The following is a 24,823-nucleotide window of genomic DNA, read 5'->3' as shown; positions in this document are numbered from 1 at the left end:
CTTTAGTGTTAGTGCTGATTTACACAGGGTCAGTAGACAAGTCAGTCGCAGCGCCAATTTCGGCGCCGCGACAGACTTTAACTGTTTACATGAAGTAAGTAGTAGTGGTGCGTTTCTCACGGTGACCACACGTTTGTGAAGTCAGTGGGAAAAATGAATTCACGAAAACAACTGAAACGACGATTTCATTATTTGTTTTTTTTTTTAATTAAAAATTTTTCAATTTTGCTGTTGAATAAGTTAATAGAAATTGTAGAAAATGAAATAACTAAAAATAAACGACAATGGGTAAGAAAATGGATTTAGGGATTTAATATCCCAAAGGCACTCGTTTTTGCCATATAATTGCACCAATTTTAAGGTTTCGTCTTCGCTTACGGGTCATTTTTATCGCAAGCGAAAAAAACGTGGTCACTCAACAACGCAGCGGCAGTGACTAACCACGCACTGACTTGTCTGTTTACACGGGGTTTATTTGGCTGACGCAGGGGTGCGCGGGTGGCGGGGGGCGCCAACTGACTTTAAAATATTCGTGTCCGAATATTCAACTCAGCGCTGAGTTCAAGCCTCTGTACTGACTTCAAATCTGTTTACACAGGGTTTTTTTCGGGTCAGCACTGATTTGCCTCGAATTTGTAGTCAGTTACTGACCCTGTGTAAATCAGCACTTAGTTTTCTGAGTGTGCCTTGAAGCCACCTAAAGTCAAAATATGACGATAGTTCTGGGCATTCATTTATTTCTCACGGAATTTCTCTAAGAAGCGCCAATAATTTGAATAGACGAGTGAACTATGCAGGAAATATTATAGCGCACAGGTGTGAGAATAACTTGTACCCTATTCATTTCATATCGTCCAGAGGGATTTAGATTTAATACACATCCATTTAAATATCTCAGAAATATGACCATATTCAACCTTACACTAATATACCAAAAAGACGCTAAAAATATTTAAAATGACATCCGAGAAGACATACTTAATTTAGTTATTATCAAAAAATAATTATAAATTACTCCAAGACAAAAGTTTATTAATGAATATAATAATAATGTATTGTAATATATGAAATATTAAATAACTCACGTTTGTCAATAAAGCTGTACGTCCCCAAAAAACCTGTGGCGTTGTTCTGTCTTGATCCTGTATGGAACTCCAGCACCAGGGATTGGCCTGGAGAGTACAAGGCTGGTGGAATGTCAGCTCTGCCCCCACAGAGCTCTTTCGCCCAGCCTGATCGCTCGTTGATGGCTCCAGGAGGCCCAGGGCCTTGCACCTCCCAGTACACCTTTATGTAGTCTCCTCGTGTGCAACTGAAACAAAGGGGAGATTTAATTGTGTGCGTAAGGTGCGTTTAAAGTATCAGAACTTTACGTAAAAGTAAAAGAAAAAAAAAAACATAAGCCCGAGTTATAGAGTTTAAACTGTCTGATTGAACATTTTTAACGTTAGTAATTTATATTTGTGGAAAAAATAACTTTTCCCAAATTCCAATATTCAGGCATATTTACCAAAAATACTATCAATTTTTTCTCTGGTCTATGTGCAATAAAGTTTCCAATTTCAATAATCTATTTCAGCAACGATAAACAAATTCTATTTTGATTAAAAATACAAAAATAAACCGAATGAATCACTACAAAAATGTTTTTCCGCAGGAAAGTTTTCAATTTTTTATGAAAATTGTAATGAAAGCAATTAAAGAGGTACTTAACGGTGAGATATAGAAGGTATTTAAATAATTCATCTGCATAATTTGGCGCAATAAGCGCTCATTAAGCATATTAAGATGGTATGCGGAGATATACGGAAGCGAAATGCATATAGTACAAGAGCTGATGCAATGCTATTTGTTTTGTTTTCACTTAATATTTTCAATTGAAATTACGAAAAGGTCAAAGTGTCTAAGTACACTTTGATCATTTCGTAGGTACTATCCTGTAATGTTACACACGAATTATTATTGAAATATTTGGCTAAGATTCCAATAAATAGCAAACAAAAAGCTAATTTGAGGAATTTAAAAAGTTAAAAAACATAATAAGCATTACAATGACGAGACCTCAAATTCTTTGGGAAAAGAACTACAGGTAGGTAGGTATCTTTAAGTACATGGTTTTGAGGAAAACATGCAGATTATGGAAATTCTTTTTTTTTCTTCCAAGCAACATCGAGTTGCTTAGAAGAAATCGCTCACGAGCGATAAAGCCGCTCTTTGTTCATCTCTATTATAAGCTATCTTAAGTATGTAACAAAATTTATTACTGTGTATGTACAATAAAGAGTATTTCATTCATTCATTCATTCATTCATTCTTTTATTTAACTTGCAAATATAGCTACGGGCAACGGTAAGAAGTATATTTTAAGAAAAGAGCTTATTCAGATTGCTAAATTAAAACAATTATGAAAAAAAAACATGAAAAATATTATATTCAGTTCATATTTTAATCATCTCTTACACTCAAAGTTACTGAACCGAGAGAGCTTATGCGCAGTTATTTTAATGTAATTAAAAGTGTAATTTTGCACTCATTCGTAATATCCGGTATTTTAAAACGATCTGGTAAATATTTTCTTTGTATAAACAGTTTAAATGGAAACTATTAATTTCTAAATTTTGCAACGCAAGAATGCGGTTGGATTTGTAATGTTTTGAAGTTCACTTTTTTATAATTAAATCGTGTTTTGGTCAATATTAATAATTAATTTAAATAAATAAACAGATTAGTTTGATAGTAAGTTAATTATTTTTTTATCAAAATGACAAGTAAAGCGGCTTGGCCTTCATAAACAGAAAAAAATATACTTGAATAGTATGTATTACCTTTACAAACAAACAAACAAATTTAATTGATTTATATCATCAATAGAGAATCCCGAATACTCTCTAATTAAGGGGGTACGTCATTTCTAACCTTTAAATTAGTTTGGATATATGATAAACGACTAACTTTATAGATTTTATAGCTACTATCTTGAAGATTTAGAGCGTCTATATTTTAAACTGGCCAAGCATTAGTGTCATCTTAGGATGGTTTATTGAAATAATCTCGCTGGAGCATTACTTTTTTGTTTGTAAAAAGTATCAGCCGCTCTTTTATCCTATTCCGGTAACATTTTAATGAAATTTCCTATTCTTAAAATGGCTTACATTTTATGAATAAAAATTGTAATTTTTAACAGAACTTGGACGTATTTTATGTCGCAAAAAATAGCGTTAAAAAGGTTGAAAGCCAATTAAAGTTTTATAACACAATTTGACGAGGTAATCCAAGGTTTATAAGAGTAAAGAAAGGTCTACAAAAAAACTCTTACACCACTATTAAACTTGATACTTTCCGAGTTTGTATAAAAAAGCGTTTATTGCACTTTTCTAAAAGGTAAATTATTCATAAGGTAACTTAAGCAATCCTTCACGTGAGATGTGACAGCAGGATGGTTAACCTCATCTTGACCCAACTCAATTCGGAACAAAAATAACATCTTTTTGAAATAATTTCTCTTAAATGACGGACGTTTGCTCTCCGCCTTTCCTACCTGGAATTTTTGGAAAGACGGCAGAAATGTCTTAGAGTAAATTTGTTCACGTTTTTGTTGACGCTACTTCGTCCTTGACTTTGTTCTGCTAAGTGTAGTATTAGATTAATACACAATCAGTTTAGTCTTAGCGACACTAATGAATATCTTGGGATGAGGCAACTTCGACGCTCTATTAAATTGAAAAACTGTTGGATTGAATATTCTTCCGATGTTAGCGCATTGAAAAATCATAGTAAAAAATTTGCGTATAAACTTTAAGGGCATTTTTTGTTCAAAGGACACGTATAACATTGTTTCCAACTGCCTAGGTCTGTACAAATCATAAACTGACTTCCATATTTGATACTTATTTGAATGATATATAAAACTAAGATCCCTTTGCTCATAAAAGATGTAGGAGTTATATTCCCGTATGTCTTAGTTTTTATTTATGTAGGTGTATTTTATCGAACTTTGATATCGTACGGAATATTTAGGAAACTAAACTCGTAATAATAAAAACTTTTGTTGGTAATTTGTTTACTTAGACAAGTTTTACAATTGAAAGTGGATAAGCGAAAATAAATTTACCGAAACTTTTTGGAAAACATTAAGTAAGTATATATTCTTTGTGAAGCTCTACAAGAAATTACTTAAATGATGAATTCTTCGAAGACGTTAATATATAAATGGCAGGTAATTCTTACTTTCTTCTACTTGTTAATTCTTACTACGTGTTTTTGTTATTATATTCCTATTTGTACTTAGGGATCAACAATTACCAAGAAGCGTACATTACATATTTTTGTGTATTTATGTGACTATATTTTGTAAAGTGAGTGTAGTTTAAGGTTACAATTATATCAAATCAAATCAAAGTCCTTTAACGGTAGTAATAAGATTTTACCTATTTATCTATTATTAATTATAGTATCAATAGATCACCTTACATAAATAGCACGAATAATTCGTAAGAAATTCCATTCCAAATAACAGGCAATTCGATAACTAATGAAAGTCAATATTTTGTATCGGGTTCGTTCCAATACGTTACAATTTTTCATTTGTGAGCGTAGTGTGAAAATTGGAGCAATTTTGGCGCGAAAGCATTAATATGCATCGAATGCAAGCTATCGTAGTGTGGATTGCAAACACTGCTGCTTCAATAGACTGTATTAGATTTTCTAAAAGGGAGCCCTGTACATGATATATGAACTTTAAACGTAAGTACCTACAATTCCATTTTTCGCTGTGTTACGCGATTTCCTTTCGGTTACTGACAAAGAATAAATACCCGTCGACAACATCGAAGTTAGAGAACGAATTTTCAAGCATGAATAGAGAAGCAGGATTGCGGATAAAACTCTTGAAAGCAATTAAATTAGCTAAAGTATTGTTCAGTGGTGATGTCGTGTGAAACAAAAGATACAAATGTTTTTTACCTACAGTTTGTTATGAAGGTTTATTAAACACAAAAAAAAATATGTTAAATATGAATTTTAAAATTGTTTATGTTTAAACGTGATTTCAAATAAGGAGATCAGTGTAATGAAACTGTATGTATGCATATGACAAAATATTGTTATTTAATAACCTCTAACTAAACATAATATGTAGATAACTATTTGAATGTTGAATTGCAAATTACGCATAAGTAATCTAATATAATATATTATAAAGGCGAAAGTTTGTAAGTATGGATGTACGGATGTATGGTTGTTTGTTACTCTTTCACGTAAAAACTACTGAACCGATTACAATGAAATTTAGCACACATATAGAGGGTAACTTGGATTAACACATAGGATAGTTTTTATCCCGGAAATCCCACGGGAACGGGAACCATGCGGGTTTTTCTTTGAAAACGCGGGCGAAGCCGCGGGTGGAAAGCTAGTTTTTTAATAAACGAATATTTTCTGCATCTTACAATGTATAACAGTTTAAACAACCTTCTATCTAGATTAAAAAGCTTTACACAACACCATTTTCCATTGTACGATCGAAGGCATAGACATAAATAATTCAAAAGCGCATAGTTAACTAGATTAGCTTTCTTAGTAGTTCAAATTCAAACGGATATTTCCACGAAGTCAATTATCGTGGATTTATTTTGTAATTTCCGATAGACTGTCTAATTTTCTTGGAAAACGGTTATAAGTCCATTAAAGGTCAGTCGATGCAGTCAAATGATATGTTAGCGAAATTCGTTCTATTATTTTATGGATTTGCTGCATGGTGTTCTAATAATTTGCAAGGTGTATACTTTATACTGCATAGATATTTATAACCAATAATGTGCGAGGATGTAAAGCGAGGAATGTGTTGCCAATAGTATCGCTTCAAACGCTAAACGCTTCAAATTTTTAACTAAATGTTTCCACATTATTGGTGAAAAGCACCCTTAGATCAGATTTTTTGATAATATGCTCTACCAGTATAAATATATAGACTATAGAGTTATAGAGTTAAAAAAATATCAAATTACATTCACAACTAATATAATTATATATTGTTATCCACACAATCGTTATTACATTCCTCATACTTTTATACTAAGTTAAATTATTCACAAATATTCATACAACAGCAATGCAATATTTTATGAATACGCATATTTTAGCGAGTCTTTTTGTTAGTCTGTTTCTTTTCACGGTTTTTGCTAATATTCAACGATAACCAATATGAATTGCGGCGCTTGGCACCTGCGCCACGGTTTTTATGAATTCCATCGATAAACTTTAACATTATGTGAATTGAAAGGAAATAAATAATACATTAGATAGGTATATTTTACTGTTACTTTCGTATTAAAAACAAACCAAGTTTACTAGTAGATAATAACTTGATGATATCGCATAATAGATATCATCCTATCTTATTAATTAAAGTTAAGATTTGTACAGTAAAGTTTGAAAATACGAAAATGACTGCTAGGTACCTACTCTTATGAAAATACAATATACATTTGGGTTTTATTATTATTCTAAACTTGATGTAAAAAGACAGAGAAACGGCAATGTTAATATATTATACATATATTTATGTATAGTACTATTTTATGTCACTGAATAAAAAAACGGATATACACAAAATAACACAGTGATACTATATTTTATTTCCCCTTTAAATATTATTATATTTTCTTTCTCATTGTATTAAAAGTCCACTGCAAAGTCTAAACATAAAAGCTACTAGATCTATATAAATTGCATGTGTAACAATACTATATACAATATAATATTACAGGCCTGTCATCGCATAATATCGTGTATCGAAGTGGTTAACACTTGACTGGTTTGTAAACAATACGCTGACAGAATATAAATTAGAACTGCCATACATTTCGATAAAATAAAACTTACTGTTATCATGTTATGTTCATCATAAAACAATTTACAAGCAATTATTTTATGCGATTTATCGTCAATAACATTTATAAAATTTTCTGTAAAATCTAAGCACTGAACAATAATTATGAATAGACATAAAAAATGTATTTTTAAACGTTCTATCACGGTAAGAAAACTCTTTATTTACATCGGAAATTTAAATAAGAAAAAGTTAAGGTAGCAGATCTATTAACAATTAGGTAAGTACTCTACGCTAAAAGCGCAAGAATAAATCAAGCAATTCTTTAAATATGAAACTAATATCTAATACCCTATCCGAGGTCACTTCTCTAATACGTTAAACTGAGCAACAACTTACGCAGCACATATTTAATTGGTATAAATATCAAAGCGCTCCAGCGCTGCAAAACTTCCGGAGTCGTGTACAAAGCGATGGATTTCAACTGAAATTCCAAAGCTGAACGATCAGTATTCGAGACGAGGTTTCCTAACTTGTCCGTGTGCAAAACTATTAATCTCCTATCGTAATGGTTTGTTTATACGATAACTAACGATATGTCAAAGCCGTTTGAATGCTTTGAGATTCATAAATACTAAGAGCTTAATTGTGGCCTTTTCATATCGATTTTATAATTCGATTATGAATACTAAAGGCTGAAATAGGTTGCGTATTTACATATATACTTTCTAACGGTTTTCTTTTTATTCATAGTAAATCTTAGAACATAATTGAATGATGTAGGTACAAGTATTATTTCTGCTTCTATTATAATTAAAATGTCTTTGTTTATAGGGATACTAGCTTTCCACCCGCGGCATCGCCCGCGCAGTCAAAGAAGAACCCGCATAGTCCCCGTTCCCGTGGGATTTCCGGGATAAAACCTACCCTATGTCCTTTCTCGGGTATCAAAATATCTCTATACCAAATTTCATGCAAATTGGTTCGGCGTGATTGAGTAAGAGACAGACAGACAGAGTTACTTTCGCATTTATAATATTAAGTATGGATTTCAAAAATTGTTAAAAATACAAAACCATATAGAATTATTGATATAAAAAATAATGTACAGTGTTAATCATTCAAACATTTAAATGCAAAAGGATTATACTGAACCAAGCAAACACTCAAAATCGTTATTTATAAAGCCGTGACAGACTAAAAGCACGTATTTTGCGTCTAAAATTTGTTTTGAACCAATAAAGTTCTGTCCTGTGTACTTTTTAAATCCATTTATCATTCCAGTGAATGTTTTCAATAGAGGTTCGACACAATGGGTCGGTGGATACAATATTAGCATTGGATATGAAATAATATTTCGCTAACTGCTGTTGATATATGAACGATATCTATTTTATTTATCGGCTTTTAAATAACATTGACAATTATTTGGACCTTTTAAGAAATTAGTTATTAAATTGATTTATTAAATCACTTTTTTTCTATTGCATATTATTTCTATGTTGGTCGATAACATATGCCGTTAATGGCATATCATTTTTATTATAGGTATATTAATACCTAATGATTTTGATAAAAATGATTCTTGCACTTATATCGAAAAGATTGAAAGATAGGTATTCGAAATGATTACGACGTTGATTTGTATTTATTTAATAAACTTAAAAGGCGTCGCATACATCATTGTTCTATTAATAACGGTTTCGAACAATCATAATGTAAATAACTAAGCACAATGTTAATTATTGGGCAGTGTGCTAAAATTATTCAGACTATAATATTATGTAGACTCTCTGGTCAGTGCATGCTAATGTGAATTAATAAGTGAAATGTAAATCGAAATGCATCTGTTTGTGTGCATAGAACATGCTAATAAATTGCATATATTTCCAAATTTGTGTGTTGAGAAAATTTTAGTTTAGAGATTAGAATTTAGTTTAAACAAGCTTGTAGAACTTTGTTTTATTAATAACTAGGTTTCCGCCCGCGGCTTTGCCCGCATTCCGTTCCCGTGGTATTTCTGCGATAAAACTATCTATAAGCCTAAGTCCTTTCTCAGGTCTCAAGATTCCTCTGTATCAAATTTCATCTAGATCGGTTCAGTGGTTGAGGCGTGAAGAAGAAACAGATTAGTAAGGATATCATCCAGAATATAACCGTTGCAAAGAAAAATAACTATTCAACATTATATTTACGTATCCATACTAATATTATAAATGCGAAAGTAACTATGTCTGTCTGTCTGTTACTCAATCACGCCTAAACTACTGAACCAATTTTCATGGATTCAATCATTTTGTATGGATATATTTTGGTACGAGAAAGGATATAGGCTACTTTTTATCCCGGGAAAATGACGCAATCCCGGAAATCCCACGGGAACGGGAACTATGCGGGTTTTTCTTTGACTGCACGGGCGAAGCCGCGGGCGGAAACCTAGTAATAAATAAAGCTTTTTAAACCTGGAATTATCAACGTTAAAACCGTCCGTAAACTGTTTTATTATTAACGTGAAGATCCACTGTTATTCGTTTTAGACCCCCAAATAGAATTGTGCTCTCACCACTTTTATTGTGGTTGTAAATGTGCCATTCGGTTTATAGTTTCAAAGTGACGTGGCCTGGAAGACAATCAATGAAGTCATAACATGGCGTCATCAAACTGAGTTTAAGCTTGGTATAAGCTTAGAAATTGCTCAATGGCATGTTAACATATAGCTTTTTGAAGAGTGCAGTTAAACGGGGGTTAAACTTTGGAATTTAATCTTAGTTTATTTAGTAAACGTTGATGGTCAATGAATAGATGTTATTTAACTACAAAGCAGGCGATACGTATTTCCAGAAAAATAATAAATTAAATGAAAATGGGGAAAACCCTGATAGTTTGAGTTGCACGGAACCCCAATTAGAAATGTAAATGCTTTAATTAGTAGATGATAGATGCTTGTCTGAATTAACTACAATGGATCCATTAGCCACTTATATTAGTTTTGTAAAGGTATCATTAATTAATGTCAATGAATAGCGTTTTGTTGAAATCGAAATAAAAACGATCTATTTGATCTATGCTAATAGGCTATCATTGAAACTTTTGTATGTTTCTTCACAATTACAAATTACAAAAAGCATTTTCGAGGTAAGTGTATTTATATTCCAAGTAAATAATTCTGAAAGTATTCCCTTAATATTATTACAAATATTTCTTACAAGGAAACATTTCTCATTAAATTTCCTAAAACAATACTTAAGTATCTACAACGTTGCGACCTTTTTATAATTTAATTTGGAAGCAGAAGATCCTTAACCTTGAAAGGGAATATTAGGAATTCGGGAAGCCAGTAATTTAGGGTCTTGTTCGAATTAATATCAGATTCGAACTCTTTGATATTCTTTTGAAAAATCACGAATATTCCAGATTCTTAATCACCGTTGTATGCCGCCTTTTGTTAAAAAGATTTGTAGGAATTTGAATCATACCGTCTCTGAATATATACAGATATATAAATTTGAATTTGATTAGTAACCGCAAATTAAATCGCATAGATACTTAGTAGATAAACGATTCTTGATAAAAGTTCCAATTCATTTATCACTAAGTATAGAGTGACAAGAAAATGATTCATCTAAAAGAGTAACTACACTTAGCATTTTAAAGCTGATTCAGCATCTTTGCGATTTATTACAAGTGGGAACTTAGCACTTATTCATAAAGTTCACATAAATACACACAATGTCGTTCATACCATTTTCAACTGATTTCAAAAAAATAAAGGAGGTTCGCGTTTAGACTGTATTCTTTTTACAGTTTGATACCTCAACTTTCGACTAGGTGAACCGATTTTGATAATTCTTTCTTTATTGGAAAGCTGTTGACACGTCCCATGTGGGCCCACTGAAATTTGGTTTAATTCTATTATTTTGGAAGCAGTTTAGTTTTTTTTGTTTAAAATTATAATACAACGAATTAAAAATTCTACGCTAATAAACACACTTATAAAACCTCCACCTATTATTTCAACAAGTACTACGTGTTTTATCTGCGGAGACAAGTTACAATAACTCATTGAACGACTTAATTATACGTGATAAGCATTTTTATCTCCTCCAGTTTTGTGATGTTATCCTCGCTCCGGATCTTTTATAATAAACTAACTTTACGCTCGCGGTTACGCCCGTATCGTCTAAGGAAAACCAGCATAATTTCTGTTTCCAGGAATAAAAACTATCCTATGTCCTTTCTCAGGACACAAACTATGTTTTACCAAATTTCATTCAAATCAGTTAAGTGGCTAAGGCGTGAAGAAGAGACAGACAGACAGATATAATATTACTTTCGCGTTTAAAATATTAAAAAATAAATAAATATAAATATACCAGTAGGTCGAAAGGTGAAGGAAAGCATTATATTATGGCCTGTACCGAAGAAGGACTGTACATAGAAGGCCCGTGCCCCAGCAGTGGGAACGTAAATGGGTTGATGATGATGATGATACCAGTAGGAAACCCGTGTCCTTGCAGTGAGAACATAATAATTATAATATGGACTGATGATCACGATGTTGGTAATATTAGTAGGCTCTCTTTCACGGGTTGGAATAAAATAGTTCAGGGTGCATATAGCCATGCATGATGTATGAGGTATGCTCCTGCGTTTCACCTTCAAATGCCAGGGAATGTGGAGATATGTAGCTGAACATTTCCGAACTCAAATTGATATTCTACGGCTTTCCCGGTTTCGAACTGTATATATTTCATGTGGACGATTTGACTGTCAATGTTTGTTAGAACGTTTGTTTTTAAATACTACGTGTATGTTTTTACTTTTTAATAGTTTTAAATTTGTTGGCTACTTTTGAAACGTAAAATAGAAAGCTTTTTACGAGTTTAGAGGTTTTTAACTCAAGTTTGAGGACAATAACGACAAGAAAAACAATTTATTTTATTATTTTTATTTAAAAGTGTTTTCCATTAGTGAGGGTAAGACTTTAATTAGATCAGGTTCCGTTGACTGTCGCTCAATAGATATTTTAGGAGCATGACATTATTCTATTTTGGTTTGGTCGAAGTGAAACCACGTTGAAATTGTTACATATGATGTTACATTTAGCTTTTTAATTGAAAAAATAATGCCCTTCGAATAAGAGAGTTGAATCTCGCATTAGATTAGGAAATTGATCTTTGTTTTGGTATTAATATGTAACAAAGCCCATATTAATAAGATATTACCATCTAGTACTAGCTTAAGTTACTAGCTTAGTTTAGTAGCTTAATGTTTCATTAGCTTATTTAAATACATATGACATCTAATTGAACCAAACATCTGTGAGAAGAGCTCTTCGTTCATAAAAAGGTCTTTGACCTAGTTACATTACCTTAACGTGTTGAAAGCACTAAACTAAGAACAACACAATTATACCGTCTATATAGCTGGATACTAACTGATTGTAGATCATTCACGTACAACCCTTGAGAGCGAGAGCATGCACGGAATGCCGTACACAGTGTAATTGAAATCGAATTGTCTAAAGAATACGTACGGTGTCTTGTTGTTTTACTCGAAATGCGAAGGATGGTTGAATTTCTCACATTTTCTCTTATATTCTCGAGACATTGTGTTTTAAAAGAAGTTAAATAGCAGGGTATATTGAGATGGATGATTGGTTAATTTCTAGAATAATTTATTTAATTTGAGGGTATCGCTCGCTTATTCATTAGGTATACAAACATACAAAATTCTGAGATATCCTCCACAATCTAAAATATCTGAGGGTCTGGATGGCTGTAGACTACACAAGCAGATGTCGATTGGTGAACACAACTTTATTTTATACAATATTTTCATATTCGAAATAATTGCACAATTTGATTAGGAGTCATTCTTTACATTATTATCTCCACGTAAAGTATTATAATATGATTAATATAGACAGATCGCCTAAACAAGGAAATGATGTGATAATAAGCAGACAACCCAACAGGAAACTGCTGCAAAAATATCATTTGTATTTTTAGATGAATGGGAAGAATATGGGATATAACGATATAAGTGCTATTGATTAATTACGTACACACAACAAACACAATACATCCTTTTAACCTGTCAATAACACACTTTTAACATGTAAATAATGTACATTGTATGATTTTACATGCATTTCGTAATGATCTAATTTCTCATTTAAATTGCTGAAATTGGCGCCTCTGCTACAATGTTGCAAATGATTTATTTTTCTTTACAATTTCTATACAAAACTTCTATAAAATAATTTTTTTATCATAATATTATAATTATTTAAAGTTTGTGAGATATTTTGGGAAATGGACTGAAGTAAAAATTTGTTGTTTATTGTTTAAAATTAATGGGTTCTTTGCAAAACATCTCTCTGTCATTTTCAGTTTAATATCAATATTATTAAAGTAAAAGTTTGTTTAAAATTAAATTATTGATGTGAAGGTTACATTTGAACTTTCTATATGTATATTAGAAACATAGCTTAAACTGTATTTTATAGCTTAACTTCTAAAGTTAGGTTAGATATATCAATGAAGTAGTTATTATATTATATCAATTTATAAACTGCGGAACTATACTTGTTCGAACTTAACATTAACACTGAGAACGCTTGCCTTTAGGTATCCTAGTTCCTAGAAAATGTACTTAAATTTTGTAATAACTATATTTAAATATTATCGAGCTAGATGCAAGAAATGGCGAGTCTGTCCTGTATATAAATGTAAGTACCTACATACAAGACGTTCTGTAATGTTCCACTCTTAAGAGCTTACTTTGCTCCACAAATAATTACTCCTTTAGTGTTTCTACAAAGACTTAATAATTTTCGCTCCTTTGTGGCCTGGTCTAGTAAATGTGGCTTAAATTTCAATTGATCTAGAGATTGTTCCTATTAGAAAGTGTTTTAATAATAACTAGCGGTCCGCCCCGGCTTCGCCCGTGGTATATATTCACGTTTTCTCTACATAAGAACCATCCTCGTACTTCAAGGAATATAATAAAAAAAGAATTAAAGAAATCGGTTCAGCTGTTCTAAAGTTATGCGCTTATCAACACATTTTGGGATTCATTTTTGTAGTTGAATAAAAACAGCGAATACTTTTGATAATGTGGAGTTTTATTTCATATCAACTTTCAATATGGCGCACAGAGCAAGATATAGCGTGGCAGTACACTAGTAAAAAAGGAAACGGACATAGACATACAGATTCAAGATACAGTGTTGCAAACTTAATATTACATTGTCTATTACAGACTTATGCCAACACCCCCCTTCAATGTAATATTAATTACTCTCAACTAAAAGTTACTCTCTTATGTTACACATACTAATATTAACAAATTTTAATAATAACAAAGCATTTACAGGCTTAGTTAAGGCATCTGCCAACTGATCCTCAGTCTTAACATATTTAACAACAATCTTTCCTTTATTAATTAACTCTCTAACATAATGGTAACGTATATCAATATGTTTTAGTCTTTTAATACATTCAGTACTGGCTACCTTAATAGCGGACTGATTGTCACACATAATATTAACAGGACACATATTTACATTAGGGAAAAAGATCTTTCAATATGTTTATTAGCCAACACGCCTCACCTCCAGCCATACTCATAGAGATATATTCGGATTCAGTTGAAGAAAGGCTTACTGAACATTGTTTCTTGGAGCACCAAGAGACTAAACAATTATTAAACATGAAACAGAAACCAGTGGTGGATTTCCTATCAACTAAATCTCCACCCCAGTTAGCATCACAATAACCTATGAGTTTACCATTATTATTACATTTGTAAACAAGTTTATAATCTAAAGTATGTCTTATATATCTTAGCACTCTCTTCAATGATGACAATAACATATTATTAGCTTTATTTTGATACCTACTAAGGATAGATACAGATATACATAAATCAGGCCTTGTACCACATGCTGCATACATGAGACATCCTATTATTTGTCTACATAAGTTTTCTATACCTTTATCTGACTTTTCGTCACAGTTCTGACTGAATACAAAATTTTGATCGATAGGAGATGATACAGGCTTACAATTTTCCATATGAAAACGCTTCAAAACATTTAATAAATATTCCTTTTGTGATAACTCAGTTACACCTGTCTCTAAATTTTGTTTAACATTAATACCAATAAAATCAGATATGAAACCTAAAGTCTTCATTCTAAATTTTTTACACAACATACTTTTAAACTCATTTACACTAGTTTCATCTGTACCAAATGTCAAAATATCATCAACATACAGTAGTACATAAATTTTACATTTATCATTGCTCTTTACATAAAGACACGAATCAGCTTTAGATTTTACAAAATTTTCCTGTGTCATTACTGAGTTAAACTTGTCATTCCAGTGTTTAGGAGACTTCTTAAGGCCATATAAAGACTTATGTAATTTAACAACATTATTATTACTATTAAATGCTCCTTCTGGTAGCTGTAAGTACACATTATCCCTAATTTCACCATACAGAAATGCCCCAGTGACATCCATTTGATGGATTGGTAATTTTAACAAAGTAGCAACAGATACAAACAATCTAAATGTGGTTAACTTTGCCACTGGTGCATAAATGTCATTATAGTCAATATCATTGTTTTGCTCAAATCCCCTAGCTACTAATCTGGCCTTGTATTGCTTTACCCCATTAATATACTTAATTTTGAATACCCATTTACTAGAAATTACCTTACAATCATCAGGCTTCTGACAAAATTCCCATGTCCTATTTTCTGCTAGAGTGTTCAGCTCTGTTTGCATCGCTTTTTGCCATTCTGATGCATTTTCATGCCTCATAGCTTCTTGGTACGTTCTCGGCTCATCCTCATTTAACAAAACTACATTATTGCATGTGTAGAATGATGTTCGCTTTTTCTTACGCTGACTAGGTTCCCTTCTCTGTGGCTCTGAGACCTCTGTGTCATCATCAGTGCAGTCCTCACTATTAGCTGGTTCATAAACACTATCATCATCACAATCTTCAGAACTTGAAGCACTTGATTCTTCCTCTGGTAATTGCAATTCCACATTTTGGCTTGGCATTTCTCCCTTTTCTTGTTCATCGTTCAATACTATATTATAATCAATTTCTTTTGAGCATTTTAAAAATATCACATCTCTTTTTATTTGAACGGTATTGTTTTTCTCAAAGAATATTCTGTATCCTTTTGTGTCCTCTCCATAGCCAACCATAATTCCACTTTCACCTTTTGAGTCCCATTTAGTTCTCTTTTCTTTCGGGATATGGACAAATACGGGGTTTCCGAAGATCTTTAAATCATGTATGTTATAACTTTTGCCTGTCCAAACCTCATATGGAGTTTTCACTTTATTAGTACTCAGTCCTGTTCGGTTAAGTACAAAACATCCAGTATTTATCGCCTCAGCCCATAGTTTCTTTGGCAATCCCTTGGCGTACAATAGAGATCGAGCTGTTTCCACCAATGTTCTATTTTCACGCTCAGCTTTTCCGTTTTGCTCTGGAGTGTATGTTACTGTTGTCTGATGTACAATTCCAAACTGGGCAAACATTTCCTTCATGTCTTTATTAATAAACTCCAAACCATTATCACTCCGAAAATATAAAATTTTATTTCCTGTCATATTTTCACATATTTTTATAAACTTCTCAACATAAGCTTTGACTTCATATTTTCCTTTCAAAAAATAGATTGTTCTGTAACTTGAAAAATCATCTTTCAGCAGAAGAAAATACTTGGCTCCTCCAATGGAAGCCTCCTCCATCGGGCCGCATACATCCGCATGAATTAATTCACATACTCTTGAAGTAGTCGTCTGACTTGTAGAAAAAGGCAGGCGATGTGATTTGCCCTCTAAACATCCCTTGCAGTTGTCAACAAAGTTATCAGAAGCTTTAATATTATTCTGCGCTAGTACTTTCTTCACATGTTGTATGTTTTGATGTGCTAGTTTTTCGTGCCATTCATTTAAGCTAGATTGCACCATAGCCATGTTTGCTGTAACATGTTTGTAACGTACTTCTAATAAATACATATCTTGATTACGATATGATATTGCACATACTTTGTTTTGTTTTAAAAATTTGCAAGTGTTCTCATTAGTAACCATGACGTAACCCCTGTCTGTGACACATTTGACAGATAGCAGGTTTGTTTTCAATTCCGGTACGAATAGCACACAGTCTATGGTTGTTTCAATCCATTTTTCGCCATTGTTTACTTGCAGCACTATCTGTCCAGAACCATGCACACTACACAAGTTACCGTTCCCTACAGTAACAAAAGTGTCCGATGTTGATGGAGTATATGTCGTAAATAGCTCACGATCATAACACATATGGTTACTAGCACCTGTGTCCACTATCCACTGTGCCTTTTGAAAGAGTCCATTGGCACTCTGGGTTACAAACGCGTTATTATTGTCACTCTTGTCTTTGTCTTTATTCTTTCTAAACCAGCATTCACTTTTTAAATGACCTATTTTCTTGCAATAAAAACACTTTTTACCTCGTTTGTTATCATTTTCTGATTTGTTTTGTTTATTACGGCACTCACTTTGAAAATGTCCTTTGTTATTACACTTATAGCACTTAATGTCCTTTTTATCAGATCCTCTTGCAATGAAAGCCGCAGACGATGCTGATTGCACGGGCAATTCGTTTCTGTCTTTCAACCTCTCCTCTTCAATCAACAACCTTGCCACTAAATTATCGTAGGTTTGTTTATTATCCGGCGCCGACTCCCAAGCCGAAACGAAATGTTTATATTCTTCTGGCAACGACATTAATACTTTAGTAATTACAAATCTATCTGATATTTCTTCGCCCATCTGTTTCAGTGTATTCTGCATTTCTTGTATTTTTGACAAAAATACGGACATATCCATTCCCTTTTCAAACCTGTATTGGAAGAATCTCTGCTGTATAATATGCACACTCGTCTCAGTCTTTTGTTCATAAACGCTTTGAAGTTTACGCCACATCTCAGCAGAAGTTGTACACGTTATTATATGTAACATAGCCTCCTCCGACATCCGTGTAACGAGAAAACTTTGTACCTTGGCATCTTTTGTTTCCCATGCCGGTATTTCACTGGCGACTTCAGGCTTCACCCTTTTTCCCTCCAATATGTCCAACCAACCAAGGCCCCGCAGCTGCACTGTTGTTTGAAATTTCCAAATATTCCAATTTCTGGCTCCTTCCAACTTCATGACATTGGCGTTGTTATTACTGTTGCCCTCCATTCCGACCTTGTCCTTTCCCAACTAGGAACAAGTATATTTCGACGATTCTTCGATAATCAGTGCCCGCCCAAGCCAAGCACGCCGCCGCGAGATAACCTCACTTTCCTTCTCGAAGACTTTCCGCTGTCGCAACTCACGCCAATCTACAACAAGCAGGTGTATGTGCCTGGGCCCATAACCTGTAGTTGAATAAAAACAGCGAATACTTTTGATAATGTGGAGTTTTATTTCATATCAACTTTCAATATGGCGCACAGAGCAAGATATAGCGTGGCAGTACACTAGTAAAAAAGGAAACGGACATAGACATACAGATTCAAGATACAGTGTTGCAAACTTAATATTACATTGTCTATTACAGACTTATGCCAACAATTTTTATTTTATAGAGATTAAGGAGTGTATATTACGTATTGTTTTTCGGTTTTTCGTTAATGTTTTTGTAGGAGGAATCGTCAATCACGTTCACATCGAAGCGATCAGCTTGATCTATTGCGATTGCTACTATATGGAGCACACTCAGCTCCAGAGTTAATGACCTGTAGCGAGTTCTTCAATATGAAAGGTTTGACCTTCAAAATGTACACAGTGATTTTATTTAGGTTACAGACTTTACAAATATTCTATAGGTAATCTATATACTGGGTACTATTTTATTCGTAAATAAGTTACAGGGCAGTAATTGAAGAACATTGAAAAATGGAAGCTGTTTTCATTGTATATCTATTATCTATATCTCATATTTCTTCAGATGGTATCCTATTAAAGTTTACACAATATTTATTTAATTTGGAAAAGCACTCTATTTTTAGGAGTTCACTCGTAAAATAGATAAGAACATTTTCCTTTACCTACTGATAAAATCTGTCAGAGATATAAATTCGATTCCGTGATAGAAGGTGATATAAGAGCTTAATAATTTTACATGTAAGTTACTTGAAATCTAAACAGAAATAGTAAATAGTTACTAAAGGTGCAACATAAATCTTCATTCTACATATAAAACCTTTCTTGTAAACTGATTCAATCGATTACTTGCAGGCTGCGCTCCTGCATGTTTAAAAGGAAGGAATTTACGTGTAGTGTGAGATCACCTTTACAAAATAGAGTCGAACAGTGTGATGTAGGCTTTGTTTTGTGTGACAGGTCGGTTAATTTAGCTTTCATTTTAAAATATATTAGGCCCTAATTGTGCCTTGCTGAGCTTTAATGGAGAGAAAACTCCTAATTAGGTTTATAAATAAAAATAGTCCTCTTCTTATACTTAGACTGTATAAGAGAGATCGCAAAATGGGTCACCGGGATTTTGTACGTTAATCTATGAATAAAATATTATCTTCAATGAACTAAGAACATGCAAGTAAGAAAAACTTGCATGTTATAAATATAAGAAAATTGATTGGTTGATTTTATTATAAATATTAAAATATTATAAACTAGCTGTGCCCCGCGGTTTCCCGCATTTCTGCGCTCCTGTTGATCTTAGCGTGATGATATAATAGGGCCTATCCTTCCTCGATAAATGGGCTATCTAACATTGAAATAATTTTTCAAATCCGACCCTACTGGTCCTGAGATAAGCGCGTTCAAACAAACAAACTCTTCAGCTTTATAATATTAATAAGTATAGAAGTTTAGATTACCTACTTTATATGATTTTTTTTTTTAAGAAGCGAAAGTCTCTGCGTATCAACTTGAAATACGGCTCAGGGTTCAAAAGATAATATAATACGTTATAACAAACAAAGATATTTGAAAAATAAAAGAACGATAGACCGCAATACGTACCTCAATAAATTGTATGAAATATGGAGAGGTCTGAGATAAAGTCACGATAATATGAATGGATACCACCGTTATTGAAATCAATGAGACCTTTATTGAAAGTACACTAAATTGAGAACCCTTGGGTCTTCCGTTCGACTGATAGACGACCAGACGGGATATATGGTATTATAAGTTGCCCCAAATACTATATTCAAAGATATTCGATATTATACTACAAAGATTTTGGGCTTACACAATTTACATAGCCTTTCATAATATCATAATCATAATATTATCTTTATTAAATAACGAAGCTGTAAGTATATTTATTCGCAGTTCTGTTTTTAAATACACATTCACAAGCCAAATCAACATTATTCTCGAACTGGCGCGTTATTTCGCAAAATATATTGTTCCCATTTTAAAGTTTACTAAAAGTAATGGATACACACAATGATACCATACGTGGAAAGGAATAACGCTCATTATATTCTGGCGTGCGAGCGCGGGCAAAATACATCACTTTGTTTTAACTTCACAGGGAGTCCGTAATACTGTAATATGGGAGTCGAAAGCTCGAAGGAAACACTCTTGACGAATCGACCTTTGGAATAAATTGCGCAGGATATTGAATTATGGAGCAGTGAATGTGCGATATTTCTTGTTCCACCGACACTGGAGAAACACCAATGATGCGTATTTGCCAAGACGTTTATACGGCGACTCATGTTTTTCATTACTTACACGGGGAGACGACTTCAATTTCGTTATTTCGCTTTTCACGACCTAAATTTTTCTGCGTATTTAATTAAGGTCATATTGAATTGGTATAGAAATACGCATTTTTATGTTATTCAAGTGTATTACAATATAAAAATATACCTTTCTATTTTTACTGTAATATTTAAGCTCTATAATATTAGCCTTTCATCCAAAGACGTTTTTGCTCATTGCTAGAACTAAACAGACTTTAAACATAAAATAGTCCCTGATATTCGTAGTATTATCATTCAAATCTAACCATTTATCTATTATTTCTTTTCACTTAGGGCTAATTTTTCAATCCTTGGTTAAAACTTATTCGTTGAAATCGTATTAAACTTCAATTTCAATAATGTATTCTAATTGTCTGTATTTGATATTTTATAGATGACATTTTAATATGTCCGTGCTTGTGTCCGTGTAATAATACTTTATTGGACGGATAAATTTCAAACAAAGATTGAAAAATCGGCCCTAACACATCAATCTATGCTACTCTTATTACAATAGATATTTATACATTTTTTATCAAGCACTCAATCCAAACAAAGTTGAATACATCATGCAATCTTTTTTTTCTTTGTTTTGCATTTTCTCTGTTCGATTTAGAATTTGGAAGCGATATTACTTCACTCGTATTTCGTGTTTTGTTTTTATTACTGCGATTGAACTCGCGTCAGCTGCATGGATTTTTATTAGAAGAATGATTTAAAAGATTTATATTGTTTCTCTATTTCTTTTATTTACCACGTTCGACTTAACGACTATGATTTAATAGATACTAAATAAATCAATAAATTTGCAAAGCAATGAAGTTTAATTGATATTTTTAATTAACTCCTTAATATGAATACTCCTTAATAATTAATCACGTAAAACACATTTAGAGATTCTATAATTATTATTATAGTATTGTACTTTATTAAAAAAGTATCAATCAATTTTACTTTTACAGTATTCAGGATCGAATTATCACTACAGTAACTTTATGTGTATTCGGATTGAAAAAGCTCACTGAATATATCCGCGAATCCAAACAATATATTTGCATAAAGACCATGTTTGGGGATTTTATTTTAAAACATACCTATTTAAGCGTAAAAATGGATACTTAACGCTCTGTTAAACAAGCGGTACTGAAAATGTATATACATTATGTTTATTTCCATTTAATGTTAAATTTTATCCACCAACAAAATGGACACAAATAATTATTTCAATAAGGGCCGATTTTTCAATCCTTGGTTAAAATTTATCCTTCCAATAAAGTATTACTCGAACATTTTAAAATGTCACCTGTAAACTGTCATATACGGACAATTAGAATACATTTTTGAAATGGTAGCTTAATACGTTATTCGATGAATAAGTTTTAACCAAGGATTGAAAAATCAGCTCTAAGAAAATTAAACATGTTACAATAATTGACAGGTCACTGATTATGTATTATAGATTTTATTAACATTGACAATTTCGTCAATTGACATAAAAGTAATTAAAATATAATTACTACATTGGGATATAAATTGTTTTTCATTAAAATGAAGGAAGCTAAAGTTATTGAAGAATTATTTACATTATACATAAATCAATATTTGATATAACTAAGCCTAGTGCTAATATTGTATCTGTTTCATATCCATATCAACATAATACGAAATGTATTTAGGTCATGTTGGTTTAATGAAATATGAACCAGTCTGTTATGTCACTTCTATTTAGTCGATATGTTTATTAGCAAAACATTAGTTATTTATGCATAGAACCATAGAACGTAAAAATTTAAAAAAGTGTTTTTTGAATGTATCACCTATCTACTTATATAACAGCAATTGCTTTTTGAATGATTTTGCATACCAACTGGATCCCGCGGCATTACTCGCGTAGTACCTACCTACTTGGATAAAAAGCCCATGTGCTAATCCAGATCTATCTCTGTATAAAATTTCATAGAGATCCATTCAATTATTTTTGAAAGAATAACAAACATCCTTACAAACTTTCGCGTTTTTATGTAGGATTTTCTAAATTTTTAATAACTTTAAAGCAACAACATATTGCTAAAATACAATATTATCCAAAGAAAAAGTTCTTTATGAAGTAGACTGTATTTAAAGGTCAAAGAGCAATCGTATTTGATTACAATGCAATCCAATAGACGTTAATAAGGTGAGATAAAATACCACCTATTTTTCTTGGAAATAAATTTAATGGCTCTCTATTCGAATAGCACTTACACTTATACACTTTAGTTTGAATAAACAAATAATATAGCCCAAAAGTCTAGACAAAATATGTCTTTATGAGACACACACTCTTTGTGACAGCAAACCATTGAAAAGGTTCAAGACACTATGACATAATATAAAAAAGAACTAAAATAACGTTTTCTTTTCCTGTATCCTCTTTAAACGGAGATGCTTCACCACGCTCGCTATAATGTGGTTGAAACGTCGGGTTAAATAATATCTATACTAATATTATAAAGCTGAAGAGTTTTTTTGTTTATTTGTTTGAACGCGCTAATCTCGGGTTCTACTGGTTCGATTTGAAGAATTATTTCGGTGTTACACAGCCCATTTATCGAGGAAGGCTATAGGATATAATATTATGTCGTCACGCTAAGACCAATAGGAGTGGAGCAATGCGAGTGAAACCGCGGCGCACAGGTAGTAATAAATAAATCGCGTTTAAAATTCTTTAAAAAGTCTTTCCTTATGGTAAGAATTCCAACTAATAAATAGAAATAGAACTGTCATATCAAACCGTTGCAATATATTATGCCTATTCAAGAATATAAGAGCTAATCTTTGTTTAACGGACTTAAATATTTGTTTGGAACTCAAATGACATTATTAAGGTTATTATGAGAGTAAAAGCTTGTTTGTCTTGTTCCTGAGTCCTGAAGCAACGAAAATCGTATTTTTCTTCGCGAAGTATACTCGAAACGGATTCAGAAATAAACTTTATAAAAATTTATTTTAGTTAACAACTCTTTGTAAGTTAAACATTATTTGAAATTAATTACCACGATGAAAAATGAACTGGCTTATCCTACGCATTGCATAAGCATAACTACACATAACTAACTACTTGAATAAGCGAGGTTATATAAATCAAATAGGTAAATGTTCAATTTTTACTATATAATAAGAAAAAAATGAAAACGAAAAATATTTGGTAACTTCTTACACTTGTTAATAATTAGCTGGAAAATTACAATTCGATTAGTAGGTAGTTTTGGTCTTGTAACAACTCGAAAACAATTTAAGTACATAATATTAGTTATAAGAGTATATACAAAAGCAATTTAAGTAGCCGTACGTGTACATTAATCCCCAAATTAGCTAATGTATTAACCCAATATTCTGTAAGCCTAAGAAATTGATTAAACGTTATTTTGGCGCTTCAATAAATTAACACATACCTATCAATAACAAACTAAAGTTATCACGAAATATTTGAAGTTCTATTACATTGCAACTATTATATTACATTAATAAGTAATAAGTATTGCGTCTAAACTATAAACTATAAGTATAGTTGAGATTATCTATACTAATATTATAAAGCTGAAGAGTTTGTTTGTTTGAACGCGCTAATCTCAGGAACTACTGGTCCGATTTGAAAATTTTTTTCAGTGTTAGATAACCCATTTGTCGAGAAAGGCTAAATATATATCATATATATGGCTATATATCATCACGCTAAGGCCAACAGGAGCGGAACAATGAGGGTGAAACCGCGGGGAACAGCTATTATATTATAATTAGCTGTAGATAAATTAAATATAGGTAATAAATTGAAAATTTTAAAGTGTTCCTCCTCGTATAATGACGATGAACTACGCCTATTATATAAGTTGTAACACGCAAAACAAGTTCGACATTCATATAATTTGGGAACAAAACAAGTGTAAATGAGAGATTCGGGAATGCAGAGAAACAGTAATCGCGAGACTGTTTTTGGGTCACGAAAAATCGTTCCCCAAGGACTCTTTGCTACATTTACAGTTTAATTCACTAGTTTGTTTGGTGACTTAATGCATTTATTTTGTACACATTAGGACGATTGTGTAAGATGTTCTTCAATAAAGGTTACTAATAATTCAGGATTTTCAATGTGCTTTTATATAGCTTATCTTACATAGCTAAGTGTTAGTAATATAACAATATGGTTTAGAAATTTGCTAAACTTAATT

At 32.1% G+C, this 24,823-nt stretch overlaps 1 protein-coding gene across 1 annotated transcript in view; it reads right to left on the bottom strand.

Annotated features, from left to right (window-relative positions):
* The window catches only part of LOC123694874 (suppressor of lurcher protein 1-like), a 151,948-nt gene that overhangs the window by 102,258 nt on the left and 24,867 nt on the right, over positions 1-24,823 (bottom strand). The window contains exon 4 of the mRNA XM_045640478.1: positions 1,086-1,312. Coding sequence (XP_045496434.1) covers positions 1,086-1,312 — 227 coding nt within the window. The remainder of the gene's footprint in view (positions 1-1,085; positions 1,313-24,823) is intronic.

This window comes from Colias croceus, chromosome 10 (assembly GCF_905220415.1).
Source record: "Colias croceus chromosome 10, ilColCroc2.1".
Classification (NCBI taxonomy): Eukaryota; Metazoa; Arthropoda; class Insecta; order Lepidoptera; family Pieridae; genus Colias; species Colias croceus.
This window is presented reverse-complemented; position numbering and strand designations above follow the sequence as displayed.